Source organism: Lipophrys pholis (genome assembly GCF_963383615.2).
Source record: "Lipophrys pholis genome assembly, chromosome: 5".
Lineage (NCBI taxonomy): Eukaryota > Metazoa > Chordata > Actinopteri > Blenniiformes > Blenniidae > Lipophrys > Lipophrys pholis.
In genome coordinates this window covers 27,686,950-27,703,748 of record NC_137628.1, presented here as the reverse complement: position 1 = coordinate 27,703,748, position 16,799 = coordinate 27,686,950, and the positions used below count along the sequence as shown (strand labels likewise).

The 16,799-nt window shown below is 43.1% G+C and overlaps 1 protein-coding gene across 2 annotated transcripts; it reads left to right on the top strand.

Moving 5' to 3' along the window:
• The first annotated feature begins 1,949 nt into the window (after positions 1-1,949).
• On the top strand, positions 1,950-5,998 carry hapstr1b (HUWE1 associated protein modifying stress responses b). Of its 2 annotated transcripts, none has more exons than XM_080463466.1 (4): positions 1,950-2,386; positions 3,714-3,797; positions 3,935-4,210; positions 4,314-5,998. In XM_080463466.1, the coding sequence occupies exons 1-4, from the start codon at positions 2,191-2,193 to the stop codon at positions 4,550-4,552; spliced, it is 795 nt and encodes a 264-aa protein (XP_080319592.1). In that variant the 5' UTR covers positions 1,950-2,190; the 3' UTR covers positions 4,553-5,998. The 2 variants fall into 2 exon arrangements, with proteins under 2 accessions (XP_080319592.1, XP_080319593.1); XM_080463467.1 differs by having other exon boundaries at positions 1,983-2,386; positions 3,714-3,801; positions 3,939-4,210; positions 4,314-5,992.
• The last annotated feature ends 10,801 nt before the right edge of the window (positions 5,999-16,799 follow it).

The following is a 16,799-nucleotide window of genomic DNA, read 5'->3' as shown; positions in this document are numbered from 1 at the left end:
CTTCAGAGGCAGCAGACACAGGCAGGGATTAAATAAAACAGACTCTCAGGGTGTGGAAAAAGGATAAATACAGAACAGAGGTAAGAGTCAGGCACACAGGACTTGCGCAGGCTGACTGAGGGAATGGTGAGCAACAACGTCACCTATGCACTTCTATTAACACATGTATGACCTTTGGACGTCCCCAAGGCTTGGTGCGGACACTTGTAGCTTTAAAAGATAGCCTTACCTTGAACCTGAAGAAACTCCCAAATCTGCTGAGTATATATGTGATGATAAGAGCTCACAGTGTGTATAGAGTCCCTGCAATCTGCTGCTCATCAGCACGTAATAATGTTGTTATACAACTTTATGCTCTTGCGATCTGCTGATTCATATTCAAGACGAGTCAAGTCAAGACAGAAACAGCAACAAAAGTGCTGACCAATGGAGCATCACACGGAAATGACAAAAAAAGATGCATGCAATCAAAAACAAATTTATGGATATAGAGACTTTATCTTTTAGAAATCAGCTGTGATTAGGGTGTGCTTCATCCCCGGTCAGTCTTTCAATTAATTTTAATAAATTTTACAAAGCAAAGAATGGTGATATTACTTTAATCATGGTGGCCTATTTGTGCTAAATTCAAGTGAATAGAGCGGCAGATGGGGGTGAAACTGTAGCTGTATCCTTATTTTAAAATCTGTAATGAATACAGGCCGTCATTCATGTTGTACTGAAATAATCTGAGCATTAGATAACCTCTGCAGCACTGTGAGGCCTAAATAAAATTATATATATATACGAATAAAGAAATGCAGGGATGATGAATCACGCACACACATACAACTGCACTTAATGACATGATACATTCCCTAACTCACTTCAACAACCTCAATCTTCAGACAAACGTTAACCAAGTCTAAACCAGAGCCTTGACTGTGAGCCAAAATGTGACCTTACATAAATATCCAAATCCTCACTTTACAATGTTAAACATTTCTGCGTGGACAGAACCCTGAGGACACCTCGCATGCCTTTGACTCCACATCAAACCAATCAGTCATCCAACTTGAACTGGACAGATCTTTTTGACGAATTCAGGAACTGAAATCAAATACTATCTGGACACCTGAAACTATCTTGACTGGGTCCCATTTATGACACTGCTGCTGCTACAACACAGGTGGAACAAACATACAAACACACTCATGTTGAATAAATGCACATGCTGCACAAATGCCCAGTTAAAATGTCTGTCACTACTATGATTGAAGATGACTGACTCACATAGAAGCACACACGCCTACAGTATACTGAATAAAGAGCAATTAGAATCTCTTGTTTAACAACACAAGCAAAAAAAAAAAGTCACACAAATGGCTCTGCAAAGGTCACCTACTGGTTTGGTGTTTAGCAAATTGAAGTTTAAGCTTCCATATTTCTTTGCCAAGTTTGCGAATTCTCCCTGTGCATGCATGGATTTTCTTCAATGTCTAAAATTCCAAAACTCAGCAACAAACTTAATAAAACGGTTAATTGGTGAGTTCAAAATGAACATAGATGTGAGTGTACGTTTGTGTGACTGTCTCTGTGTGTGTACATTATAGATTCTTTTTTTTTTTTGAACGAATATTGAACATAATTCAGCTATCTCTGTGTGTACCCTGTGATGGACCCTGCCCACATTCAGCTCCAACCATCAGCAGCCCCGAGTTGGATCGAATTTGTATTTTATTTTGGGCTTAAAATTCCATGCGCAGGCTGCCCCCTGCTGTGCAGAATGCCACACAGCAGGCTGAGGGGACTCTACTGGGAGGGATCAACATTGTTTTTCTCTGACCTTTTATCTGTTTTTACCAATGTCCAATCAGGCGTCGTGTTCAGCACAAACGCCCGCCCGGAAAAACTATTGTGACCAATCATCTTCCAGCACAGCGATAAAGTGGGCGGGGCCAAGTCCAGAAATTCTAAGGTGTTGTCATCGCGTTCCTGGGTGTTTTACATTGGGCGTGCGTACAGAGTAGAAAGCGACCATAATGCGGCTTTAACAACACTTTTTCGCATTTTCTGTCGGCTTTTAGGGTCGTGTACCGTATCACTGCGGTGTAATACTGCGAGGAGCCCGCCAGGTACGCGAGGAAACCGCAGCTCTCACGGTAAAGACGAAGGTTAGCTTGTCTGCTACTAGCTAACGCCTCGTTAGCTATGGAGGAGAGGAAAGAGGAGGGGGAAGCGGAGATCCAGGAGCACGGCCCGGAGCACTGGTTCTCCAAGTGGGAGCGACAGTGCTTGGCGGAGGCCGAACAGAGCGATCCGAACGAGGAGGAGACGGAGCAGAGCCAGCAGAAGCTGTGGCACCTCTTCCAGAATTCGGCCACGGCCGTAGCGCAGCTGTACAAAGGTAGGCACGGGGCCGCCTGGCTAACGCTATCTCCGGGCAGAGCGACACAAAGGGCACCGCCGCGGCGAACACCGCGAGCCGCTCCCAGCTGCTTCTTTTACAGCGTTGCACGTTGAGCTGGTTTCACCCGACATGGCTTCACCACCGCCACTCGTTTCGTCGTTGCCCTCGCCGCGATCGGATGCTACCAGCCGCAGCTAATGCTAGCCGCCGGTCAGAGTGTCGGACACCCGGCTGACTCCCGGCTCGCAGCGGCCTGAGCTGTCACACAGCTCCCGGACCGGGCATGAGGGCAGCAGGTCGAGCTAACCGTACCACCCCAACAAAGACCTGGCTCACTGATCACTATGTAATCCCAGCTTTTGGCTGGTTTATTGCCCCCCTCAATCCGGTCACAACATGGCTCACAATAAAAAAATGTTTTTGTCTATCCTTAACGGCTCGCAGCCAGTCAAAATGGCGATACACAGGGAGGAGATTGTGGACTGAAAACAACACTAGTTCAAGCTCATATGAAGCTGCTGCAGTCTCTCCTCCCTCGAGGTTTATGTTTATAAGTAAGCAACGCGAATACGTTTCACACGAAGGCTAAGATCAGTTCACTCTTGATATTTAACATTGTTATCCATAAGTAGAACAAAATGGCGAAAGGATTAATGTAAATGTTTATAATCAAAACTTGGTGGTTTGAAAACTCATATTTAATTAGCATACATATTCAATAAACTAAGATGGGGGACATTGTGCTCTGTTACATGGGACAAGCATGTACTTATTGATTGACCTCATGTGATTGATTGCGTTGCTCAACACACTTCACTGTTATCTTATTTTTGGCCATGTGTTTGTTAATCTTTCCTTCATTGTGGTTGTTTTACTTTAGTTCTTACGTCCAGCTTCTTTAAAAATGTGTATATGTCGGCGGACAACAACATTTGATCTGGAGTCATTCCAGTCAACACTCAACTAGTTAAAGTAGGACCTCAACTCCTCTTACCTGTCCACCTGTCAGACCTGCATACATCAGTTTCTAGTGTCTTTATGCCACAATAGGACTAATGAACATTAAAATGTTACACATCCCATGAAACATTAGTAAGCGTAGTTCCATGTGCTCCTTAGTGTTTCGGACTGTCAGCATTTCTCCAGTTAACTTTTCTCTGGCTCAAACACCTGTGCCTTTGGTTCACTTTAGTTCAGATCTTAACTTTTTTTTGCTACAGTTGAACATGGGCCATTGTGAGCTTTGCAAAAAGTGCTTGGAAGTGAGCAATGTGCTTTTACAGGCGATCTCTCTCTTGACTGTTTTGTTAAATGTAATCTACAGATCGAGTATGTCAGCAGCAGCAGGGCCTCTCTCTCTGGGCTCCCTTCCAGAACGCAGCCACAGCCGTCACTAACCTGTATAAAGGCAAGTAAAGATTCACTTCACTTGGTGATTCATTGTCATTTTGAGCCATTTCATATAATGTCTTGGACTCCAGGTTTGATTTGAAAAAATTAATAAATAAAAAAAATTTAAAATGAACTATCCTTGTGTGCCATCAGAGAGTATTGAAGCCCGCCAGAGGAGCTATGACCTGGGCATCCATTTAGGCTACCAGCGCAGGAATAAGGAGGTGATTGCATGGGTGAAGAAACGCAGAAGAACCATCAGGCGAGAGGACCTCATCAGCTTCCTGTGTGGCAAAGTTCCACCTCCGCGGACGGCTCGCGCCCCGCCAAGAGTCTCCATGGTGTCTGCGAGCCGACCAACGCCCCCCGAAACGGGCAGCTCCGTGGAGACCGACCTGCAGCCCTTCAGAGAGGCCATAGCACTTCACGGTCAGCCAAGATGCCACCATCAGTTTGACGCTTGGGATTTTATGAGGTTGTATTCTTCACTTGATGCAGGCTGATGTAGCTTTGTGCGCTCTCTCCCTTCCAGGACTAAGTGGTGCCATGGCGAGCATTTCAGTGCGTTCTGGACCTCCCGGTTCCCCGACTCACCCCGCCCAGCCCCTCAGTCGTCGTAGGAACGGCCTCCATGACGTGGACCTCAACACCTTCATCGCTGAGGAGATGGCGCTCCATTTAGATTCCACCGCCAATCGTAAGCGAGGCCCCGCCCCCTGTAGTGATGTCATCACAGACTCACCCACTCATAAACGTAACAGGATGCTCTGAACTTTTGCGACACCACCGATCCCTCCTCTGTCCTCTCCTCGGTGGCTGACTGGACAGCTGACGGGGACCGATGCCTTGGCCAACCTTTTGAAATCTTCCTTCCAAGTTGCAATGCTACAAAATAAATAAACATAACTATTCTCTGCCTCCGTATTTAGAGCCATTTTTATTCTCCCACACCCTCCTCTTTCCCCTGCAGGAAGTTTGTCTTCAGACGTCCTCTCCAAAGTAGATTCATGTTTAGTTCTTCTGCAGATTTACTTCAGTTTGTCTTTTCTTCAGTTAATTTTCAAACTGAAGAAATTCTTATATTGCAGGATGTCACATGTAGTTTGTTTGGCCGGGCTCCTTCGTGCTTCACGTTCGATAATCAGATGAAGCAGACTTGGCGTCCTGTCTGCTGTTCTCTCTCTCCCTCAAGCGTACTTCCTCCTCTGTGGAGCGCTGGCCAAACCAGACTGGACCCCCCCCCCCCCCCCCCCCCCCCCGCCCCTACCCCTGTGGCTTCTCTCGAAAGCTCTCATTCTGCTGCTGCTCTGTGTGTTTGCGTACCTGACAGCAGATCTGGCACTTACTGTGTTGTACTTGTCTTCGCCTTTGAGAAAGCTGCTACAGTATCTCTGGTTGTTGTGCAACAGTGAGTACGTGTGAGTGTTTGTGTGTGTGCGCGCGCGTGTGTGTGTGTGTGTGTGTGTGTGTGAGAGAGCTTGTGGATGCAGGATTCGGGCAAATCCAGCATTCACTTGACAGTTATTTTCTCTTTTGCTTAATTTCATCCTACTTTTGAGTTTGTTTGTTTGTTTTTTTAGTTGCTCTCTAGAGCCGAAACCAGGGTTTTATCACAAAGCAGGAGAGTCCAGTTCACACAGACAAGTCGAGCAACAGGGCTGAGCAGGGAGAGACACTTTGTTTAACCATGTACCCTTGTCCTGTACTCTTGATTTGTAATTTTATAGCCACGCTGTTACGTGTTGTCGAGTTTACAAGAAGTACAAATACGCACATTTCCCAGATCGGTATCCAAACACGCTGGATTCTGCAGTGGAGCACCAGTGTCCCACCGCTTCCATTTTCACCGACTTCATGTTTACACCTGACACAGAAACAAGAACTTTAAAAGACTGTTGCATTGCCATTGTCCTGTTGTTTGATTTTAAAAACACTTTAAACGCTTGTGATTTTAGCTTTAAACCTAAAAAAAATAAATAATAAAAGTCACAGATTACATTTTTTTTTCAGCCAACCCATGAACTTTCGGCTGTGGTGGCCACTTGCTATTTGCGAATTTCACACACACTGCTTTGTGATACAATCTTGTGTAACGTGTGTAAATAACATGTAGGTGCTGTTATATGTGGTACATATTGTAAAAAGAAGTGCGAACCCAATTGGGATGTCCATGTACAATAACAATTCTGACATTAAAGAACATACAAATGTTTAACTAAAGTTGTCTTTTGAGTATTTTACAGGCTCTTTGTATCACCTGCTTGACTTTAGTCTGTGTTTTCTGTAGAAGTGATATTTCTGTGGATTACCTCACTTGTCTCCCTGGAAGGAGAAGGTATGAAGTGAGAAAGCCGGAGAGTGTTGGTTATTGCCTCGTGCGGCGCCTGTTCTGTTGACTAATGGCTTTAACATTTCCCGAACCACACATTTGTATTCCTAAAGGAGTTCATACTCTGTATTTCATTTCTCACCAAGGGGAGGAGATGAGTGTGGTGATCGTTTCAATTCATTAAGCATCAATCTATGAACAGAATTGGTTACATATGTGAAGTTCAGACATGATCGCTAAAGTAAAAAAAAAAAAACTTCAAATTACACAGTCCGATGTCATCACCAACACAAAGAGGGATAACCTGGTCTGTCCACTAATCTGCTATATGGCTTTATCCAGATCAGGCTGGTGGAGCCAATTTCATCTGACTGGGTGAAAATGCGAATGAAAAACAATACAACACCTCACAGGACTCCAACTGGAGACTCTCCCCTCCATTACAGCCTCGACATCAAACCTGTGGCCCGTAGCAGACTGTCAACAAACTTCAAAACAAGTTTCTGGCAGGATATGTAGTACAGCAAGGCAGCCACACGGGGGCGACACAAACTAGTTTATCGATCTTTCAGCTCTCTCAGAAAAGAACATTGCACAAAGAGTTTTATTACCACACAGAAATAGCAACCACTCATGTACATACTCCCAAATCAGGAATCCTATATTTATGTGTTGTACTTGTTTAATGCAAACATCTTTTCTCTGCTTAATTTCTTTAGGAAGTTAGATTTGTTTCCCCTTTCTACATGACTCATTTTTCCAGCAGCATTATTCACATCTGGAAACAAAAAGAAAAACACTTGTTCAAGGGCAAATAAATTATCAGAGAATGAAACTGAGCAAGTGATAACAACTAAATAACCATGATAAAATCACTTAAATCATAGCATTTGAGGTGACTAAGTGCATTAGTGTGGAGTTGATGAGTAATTAGAGGTAATGCTCTGTTCACCTCGAAGCTGGCATCATTTAACACACAAACATGTGCATAAGATGGACAAAGTGGCATGAATAAAAGACTCATTTTGCAGCTCGGGACTTCAAAAGATTAGACTTGTCTCTGTGTCGAGCATGGAAACCTTCAAAGCATAAACAAATGTTTCCATTCACACAATTATCGGTCCAAATAGGCCAGTGTCAGTCCCCCCCCCCCCCCCCCCCAACACTCTTACAATTCTTATCACGTCTTCACCAAAAAAACCAAACTTTAACACAAAGTTTGCAGAGTCTCACACAGAAAAGGTTTATTAATGACTTTTTATTTTTGCATTCGTTAATGCCAAGCCGCCCGGACGTCTCCACCTACGATATTCATGCAAAGTCCGATGATGGATTTTTATCTGCACAATGCACAGCAGTCATAAATCCTGAGCGTGACTCACTGCCTGTTGATTTAGGAACTCTCCAGAAATCGACAAGCTTGTCTGTTATTACATGCATAGCTGGGTTTCTATACAGATTGATGGAAGCCCGACTCTGATTTGTTAGGGAGTGTAAGAGAATTACTTCAGTGTCACTTCAGTGACACTACAGAATTCGCTTGACGTCAAAAAAACTTAACTTTTTTGAAACGTATCATTGGTGAGAAACCTGAAAACAGCCACGAGACAGATGAATTTTTGGATTCCATTCCAAACAATGAGGGATAGTGGTGGTCTAAAGATAAGAGGAGTTTATAACCAAAAGCTTCCCGCTTCATGTCCCTGACCAGAACTTTCAATCAAATATGATCACATGATCCGCTGAGGGGAACCCAAGAAAGGAGCAGCACAAATGCCCTCTAGCTCAATCAATAAATCTATCAATCAACTGAATGTACTCTCTTCCCTGAGTGCGGCTCGTGGGCAGCTGGACTCTGTCCCCTCTTACACAGTGCAAACGTGGATTATCACTCCAGACCGGTCACCATTTTACCACCACACCTTGACCTCTTAGGATATGGAGCTAAATCCAGGCCAAAACGTTTGTTAATTTGAATATTTTTTTTTTTAAACTGAACGTTCAAGGTTTGCTCTTGAATTTAAAAAAGAAAATAAAAACACTGTATTCAAAATAAAAATAAGCGTGTGAAAAGTTTTTTTTAACTTAAATATTATTTTGATTCAGCTCTGGAATTCTTTTGATAAAATCATTTATTTTCCATAATTTTTCACATTTATATATACATATATACAGTATATATATATTTCTTTTTTTTAAATTAGGTGTTAATTTTTTTCAGTTGCAGGTTTTATATTTTCAGATTAGCATCTATTTTTCCCCCACACATTTAAATCCTGTTTTCAGGTTTTAGATTTATTTTTTTTATTTTTTTCACCTTCAAAACTTTCGTTCACTTTCAGATCGTATATTTTCAGGTTCAAACTTTCGGCCCTGTTCTGGTGTGGCTTCATTGTGAATTTACAACACTGCAAAGATTATGTTGCCTTCAGGAACAGCATATACTAGTATTAACGATCTTAACACTCTCTTTACACTATACTCACCTGATAGCTGTAAATGAAGTTAAACTGAGGACGCGGCTCACTTTTACAGGCTGTTTAGGACGATTCTTAGCAATTACTAATGTATAAAAACTATAAATTATTCCAGACGGTTAAGTTGCCTGTCCAGGATTTACACTACCTTTGCAGATGGCCAGCTCCAATCGACTCCACAAGGTGGACAAATGGATGGATCCCACGGTCTTTCAAAAAGAAAGATTTTAATATTAAAGAGGTGAACGTGGTGAATTAGATTACAAGTTCCAGTGGTGATGACACTGTCGTTTGTCTGATGGAGCTTGGAGCACGACATCAGGGTTACAAGCTCTCGCAATAGTATTTATGTTCCAAAGTTAAATGATGTAAACTGCCTCGGTATACAAATCAACTTTTGTTCATTACAAAGCACATTTTCTATTATAAATCCAAACAGAGAAGAAAGTAAAGTGAGCCAGTCAGTCGATGTCGTGGCACAACTTAAACAACTTTTTTTTACAAGATAAGAATATCAATTTTTTACATTTTAAGCTGAAAATAATGTAGGAACTATATCAAATGTGGGGAAGAAAAAAAATCTGTGCTTCCCAATACTTATAGGCAAACGCCTGAGAGTCCATGTTTCTGATCTGATCAGCAGGTTTGACCTCAGTGTCAGCACACGACTGCTGTTGTTCACCAGGTCCAGCAGAATCTCTCCAGTAAACTAAAGCCAGAGAACCAGCAGCCCCAAAACATTCTCTGAAGTGTGTGAGAAAAGATCCAACGAGTCAAAAGGCCATAGTTGACCTCACACTTTTTGGTCTTGCAGAAGTCAGCGTCACAGTTTCCCCTCCTCCACAGAGCTGCACAAAGAGCAACCCGGCGCCATAATCCCACCAGAATATCTTTCTCCTCTCTGTTGCTTTTGTTTCATCATGTATCTGAAGGCTCTAAAGACTGCGATTTGATGGAACCATGGAAGAGGAGCAGAGCTGACCGCAAGCTGTTTCGCACTTCAAAAGAAGCGCTCTTTGTGTGTGTGTGTGTTAGTGTGTGTGTGTGTGAGAGAGAGAGAGAGAGAGAGAGAGAGAGAGAGAGAGAGAGAGAGAGAGAGAGAGAGAGAGAGAGAGAGAGAGAGAGAGAGAGAGAGAGAGGAAAGAGACATGACAAGAAGCAACAAGTGTCTGAATGTTCCAGAAAAACCCCTCGAAGATGGCCATCTGGGCTGCATTCACACACACACACACACACGCGCACACACACACACACACACACACACACACACACACACACACACACACACACACACACACACACACACACACACACACACACACACACACACACACACACACACACACACACACACACACACACACACACACACACACACACAGGTGTCTCTGAGGATGCCGTCTGGTCTGAAGAAGAGCGCTGGTGGAGAGTCTTTAAAAACCATTGCAGGGACACATACAAACACAAAATATCTGTGTGTGTTTATGAGTGCTTCACCATGAGGGAGTCTTCAATGGCAGACAGCTGGCGATCAATGATGCACTAGTTATCCCTCGCATGCACGCGGGTGTGCGTCGGCACACGCGGCGTCGACACAATGAGGGACGGTAATTGCTGCACCAGCTTGTGCTAATTGATAGAGGACAGCATGCTTATACACTCACATGCGCACAAACACATTAACACATTAGCACATGCACATAAGCAGGAGCCAATCAGGCAGACCGAGAACGTGTCCCCACAGAGATGGAGCAGCCGGAGATCAGGGGTGGTGGTGGGAGATGGAGAGGTGGTGAAGGAAATGGGAGAGGAGGAGGAGAGGAGGAGGAGAGGTTAAACACTCTCCAGAGACGGCTGCTCTCAGTTGTGTGCACACAGGCAACGGTAGGTGAGCAGTTGCGTGGCACGCATTAAAAACACAAGGTCTGAGAGATTGTCTTCTATTTTTGGGTTTCGCTATGTGTTTGTGAATGTTCTTCCTCTTCACCCAAAAAAAAAAGAAAAAAAAAAAAAAGAAGGAGCTCCTCCCCTTCACTCATCCTCACCCCCCACCCCATCTTCTCTGTATCTCTCCCTCTTTTTCTCTCTCTCTCTCTCTCAAACATGTCCATGATGGTGATGGCACACGGGCACAAACACACCAGATCTTTTGAGCTCCCTGCGCACCAACATGTCCCTGTCTTCCACAAACGCCATGAAAAAAAGAAAGAAAAGAAAACCCACGAGCTGATCACCATAGCAACACGTTATATATCTTCCAGCAATATTTATCCAACCCAGAGAGGAGGGGTTGTGGTGGTGGGAGAGAGAGAGAGAGAGAGAGAGAGAGGGAGGAGGGGGGGTCGTGATGCAACCCTTCTAAAAATCAAATGGTCATTACAGGAAGGGGGGCTGCAGTTCCCCCAGGTGGCCACAGGGCGGCAGCAGCATGCAGCGTTGGAGCATCAGCAGCATCGTCATCAGCAGCCACTTTCACTTCGAGACCAGCCGCTTTTCAGTCATCTGCCACACAGAGATTAGAGGCTGCATGTTTTCACCGTACTTCTAAACACTACACCAGCTCAAGTCACTTCTCATGAAGCGTGTTAGTGAGCGAAACGGGCTTGACTGCTGCGGGGGTCTGTCATGGCATGCTCCTCTGTGACACATGACCGATGATGACCAGATGAGAGGTTCAGAAGGACGAGGAGAAGCTGGTTTAGTGTAACCCTCACCTGTGGGATCCTAGGTGCTTTAAAGGATGAAATTTTTTTTTAAATAAATAAATATATATATATATATATATATACATATATTAAGGTAGAGGAGATAAGGAAATGAATGTTTTGGGGCAGAAGAAGAGCAGGGATGTCTGCACCCCCCCGCCCCCCAAGGATTAGATGATGTGCTGCTGGCTGAAGATGGGTTAGGGCTTCATTCTGTATGCATGTGCAGTGTGTAACGCTGTGGTGTGTGTGTGTGTGTGTGTGTGTGTGTGTGTGTGTGTGCGTGCACATTTGGGTTTATTTTTTGGGCTAGGGAAGCAGGTTAAGCAAGGAGTGGGGAGAGAGAGAGAGAGAGAAAAGAGAGAGGAGGAGAATGAGAGGAGGGAACAGGATGAAAGGATGTAGGTGAGTCTAGGAGGAGAGGAGGCCTAAATCCTCACTGAGCTCCTGGGAGAGAACAAGGAGAGACACGCAGAGACTAATGATGTAAGAAAAGAGGAAATATAGAGAGGAAAACAGGAAGAGACTGACTGTGTGTGTGTGTGTGTGTGTGTGTGTGTGTGTGTGTGTGTGTGTGTGTGTGTGTGTGTGTGTGGTTTGTATATATATGTGTGTGTTTGTGTGCGTCTGTGTCATAAGGAGAAATGGGCAAAAAGTGTAAGTGAAGTGCAATTCTCCTTGCTTACCGGTTTATATAGAAAAACCCAACAGGACCTGACAAAAGTCTGATAGGATCAGCTCCTCCACATGTTTACTCACTCATACACGCCTACACACTTGCCCTCACAGAAACACTCACGGTCCCACTTGCCCTCTCTCCAGCACCACTCAGTTCACCCCCCCCCCCCCCAAATATTCTGTACTTGAAGCGATATTTCATTTTGGTACACTTTAAATTTTTCAGCAGGCTTTACCTGGTGTGACTCTGTGAGCCATTAGGCTCTGACAGAGCCCAGCCTGAACAGAACCTCAGTGGTCCGACTGCTGGGATTCAGGCCCTCCCCAGATTCTGCTCACTATTAACCGGGAAAAAAAAAAGTGGAAGCTTGCGAAGCAGGAAAAAAAGTTGTTTTCTGTGTTCGGCCCAGTGGTTCTTAGCTATCACCGTGTTGCGATCCTCCCTCTGAGGGAGAGTGGGAAACATGAACTCTTTTATGAAAACTTAATCCTGTCAACTTTTTTTTCTTTTTGATTTTCTCTGTAGGAAGAAAATTATTGGTCAAAACAGCAACGACAAATTAATTGCTGGAGCATTAGCTGATTGAGATGAACATTATTAACACCCCCCTTTTTTTTTCCAAGATGTTTGTTGTTACTGTGAGGTTGTCAAGGTTTAATTTCAAATAAATAGTCAAGAAAGACATTTTATAGATGGTGAATGATCAATTCATACATAATAATAATAATAATAATAATAATTGTAAAAAGTCAAATGTCCAAGCGTTACAGTCAACTTCAAACTTGGGAAACTGGAGGAACCCGGAGAACTAGTCTTTCTTACTAGTTCTAGTCTTATAATGTAAAAAGTACTAATTCTATTAACTTTTTAAGTTATTCAAGCCTTTTTATGGGTTTGATGTTTTTTTGTTTTCCTCCCCTCTGTGTAACTGCTGCCATCAACCTACTTTTCAGATTTCCAGATTCAGCAGGCGGCTGAAAACCGCTCCAGCACTGTTTTGTTAGCACTTTGTTATCTGCAGCGTGGAGTAACAATGGATTTATCTCAATCACATGTGAGTCGGGGAGGCAAACACTTTCCTCTCTATTGTGCGTGCAATGTTTTCAGGTGGCAAACTGCAGAGCTGCTTCAAAATCATATTTATATTTTTAGATTCCGTTACAGTGAAGTTTTATTTTATAACACCTGAGTGTGAACATGCAAAGGAAACGATCATAGCAGATATTTTCTTTTGTCTGTTACTGTAAATTCAAGGATACTTTGAACGGATGTGATCAGAATCTGATTTCTTGAGTTACATGAGATGAAGTTTCACTTAGATAATTGACGAGCGTCACTGTGGACTGTGCAGCCAAGATGTTGGTTGAATGGCCATATAATAACAGTCATCAAGCAGATATAGGATTTGTTGATTACCAATATCAGAGGGTTTAACCGTGGTCCAGTTTTATTGGGTTGAAATATACATGGAATATGGCCTACAAACGTGCGTGCAGTTTGAACAGGATTGCTTATTGGTTTGCAAGATTGTTGATACAAGAGTTACTTCAAGGTACTGAGTAATAACAAGAGCAACTTCTGAATAAACTACTGTTTCCAAACACGTTTCTTATAATGATCTTTTATTTCGGCTAATCAAAGGAAAATCTCGCTGCGGTTCACCAAAAACGTCAGAACTGAAGAAACTGAAGAAACATACAAATATTTAAGTGTTGTGAAAAAGGATTCTAGATTAGATGAGTTGATGAGGCTCCAAATGAGTGTTTAAAATACTTGTAATCCGACAAGGTGTCGTCTGCCGACATGAGCTATGAGTGGCTAAAGTCAAGGTAGAATCCCCCGCTGTCACTGACATTCAAGACACAATCCTGTCAGGCTTGATAATGAGATTTCGCTGCTGCAGGGGGTGTTTAGGCTCTCATTTGTCTTCATACAGGTTTGTGTCAGCGCAGTCTTCTTTCTCTGTTTTGTGACCTCCAAATGGCCCCCAAAAATAAATTAGAGCAAGAAATGAACAATCGGCCGGTGGACATGAATGTTCAATAAGGCAGTCCAGATGGAAACGCGGGTGTTCGCCGTCTGTTTGAAATGAAGGGAATTCAGCAGAAAGGTGCAGTTCAGAAGGAGCTTTGGGAAGCATCAGAGTACAAAATCTCCTTGTTTGTGACTCAGAAAGAGGAGGCAGGTCGTTGACCTGGCTGTGCTCTGCAGGCACAGGGACACACCGATCTTGAGACAGATTACGGTCTGAAGGTAGCGAGGATGTTTTTTCAGGTATTTCAAAACGTGATAGGGATATAATGTGGGAGGAAGTACTTAAAGATTCGAAAGATTTCAAGTCCTCTTCCTCTGTGGAGGTCATTACGAAAGCTTATTAAAGGAAAGGGCACGATTTTCACTGCAGCTTTCGGTGGGGATATCTTCTGGGAACTGCTCAAGCCACTACAATTATATTCTTCTCCACCAAGTGAGCAGTGCTCTTTATGGTGTACCCTTCATGTAGATAATACACCACAAAACTCCGTGTCTGGCACTAAACATGACATATCGACCTGAACAGTGAGCTGAGAATCGAAGTTACGTCTCTATTAGAAAAGAAAAAAAAAAGAAGCATGGGTTGACAGATCTGTGGTTAAAGCTCAGCACCATTATAACAGTTCCACGTGTGTTCTGTGCAAAGTATGTACCGTTAAATTAGTTAACTTTAAAAGGTGAAGTACTTTTTCACGGTATTGAATTATCCAAGTTTTAACCACAAACTTGCTTTCAGCTTCCACAGTGCTGAAATCATAATTTACAAATACTTAAACTTCCCACAATTTAGTAGTAGTTTTGCGTACTTTTGAGTTTTATAAGTACACCTTGCTACCAATTTTATAAGCCACAAATTGGTACAGTGTATGTGCATAATTTGGATTAATAAAGAGACATCTCATTTGCATTTTTTTTTCTTTATCCCATAAGTTAAATCGTTCAACTGAGAAATTCTTACTTTTGAATCTGTGTTTGTTTACGAAACAAATGACCATATCGGGATTTTTATACACGTTCATTGTTTTGAACGTAAATAATTTCAAATGGAATCTTGTTCTTCAAAAGATGACCGTTCATGATCATCGAGTACAAATTCATTTCATTGTCACAGTAGTTGCACTCGCGCACAGACGTTTTTGTTCTTTCCACCTCTGCAGAAGCGATAACATACAGTACATGTAGGGACGCTGGACCTCAGTCTCACCCTGTCAGAGTCTCTTTCCCTCATACGTCTGAGGAGAGGCGAGGTGGTAAAGGACACTCTATAGAGTTAATTGAGGGGATAAATGATTTATATGAAAAATTAAGCATGACAAGTCCCCTTTTCCTCTTCATACAATTCCACCTGTGTGGTTGAAGGTGTGGGGGAGGATTAGATTCAACCTGACATGCTGTTGTGCTTCAGAGGAAAGGTTGTGAATGTTTCAAGCCTCTCTCAATACGGTAGTATGACTGGTGTTTATACATTGAAAGAAACTGACTGTGCTGCTTTTTTCTTTTTTTTTTTAAAAATCCATAAAAAAGATTCTACTGTAAGTCTCTTTACAGCAACTTTACCTCAGGCGATCTTGTACAGATCTGAAAAAAGATTTTGATGTAGTTACACATTGAACATATTGCTACTATTGTGACATTTAAAGCTTCATTTTGACAGCAGGACTTTGAGTGGTGTTATTTCTCTGCCCCTCGAAGGGGCCGAAACATTGGGGAAACATTGGGTATGCAGTGTTTTAACATTTATTTATTATCATTGTGATTTGGCATTTTGGATCTTCTGTGCTACAAGGATACGTCATTGAGACGACACTGAAAAGGCCGGTGTCACATCAATGAACCCGTTTCACAGGGCAATTGAAGCGCGATCAAAAAACACACACTAACCCACGTTCACGGTCCGTCAAATGAGACTCTCCATCGCCTTAATGGCATCGATACCTGCCTCCAAACCCACCCCACAAAACAAACATGTTTGAGCACATGACACCAGCATGTTCACTACCAGTGTCCTCCAACCTCTTGTTCACATGTAAGAAGGCATCTACAATTCCTCCAACATCATCTGTTCTTTAAAATTACAGCACCACAGTTCAACCTCGTGGACTCCCCAAGCTGTTGCTCCATTCCGATCTGGCCTCTTGCTTCATCTTCAAGTCATTTTTAGTTGAAGCATTTCCTGGCGTCTTTCTTACGCCGCTGAGCAGCTGTAGGCAGAAGTGGAGCTGCGAATGTTTTGAAACTATCCCACCAGGCTAAGATATGACTTTTAGCTGTCACATGCAGCCTCGCGTTCAATAAGTGCACATCCAGGGTCCTTCCTATTTGCTGCCTGGATGTAGAGGGAGTTCTCAAAGGAAGTCTGAAATACATTACCTACTATAGCTTTAAGTCATTTAACAGCAGTGGCGAGCTCTTTGAACACGCAGAGATTGCCATGAGACAGACCTGAGAAATCTATAACTCTCAGCTAACATATAAAATATTCAATGAATTTTCAGTGAGTTCTGGCACATTGTCGTCGCTGACAGAGACATGAAATGTGCTCCATGATTTCAAACCTTAAGCAGATTTCACGCTGCTTAAAGATGGCGCACATTCAAAAAGCACAGCACTGTGCAGCGATCCCAGAGATCACGGCTCGTTGGGGTGTGGGATAACAGGTGGCAGCATTTCTTGCACAGACTTAAGTCAAAACCGTGAATTGGTTTGTTTAGGAAAACATCTGCAGACGTTGACGCCGGGCAAATCAGCCCGGCCATTAATCCAAATTTCGGTTGGACTCGTCCTTTTTCCGGGG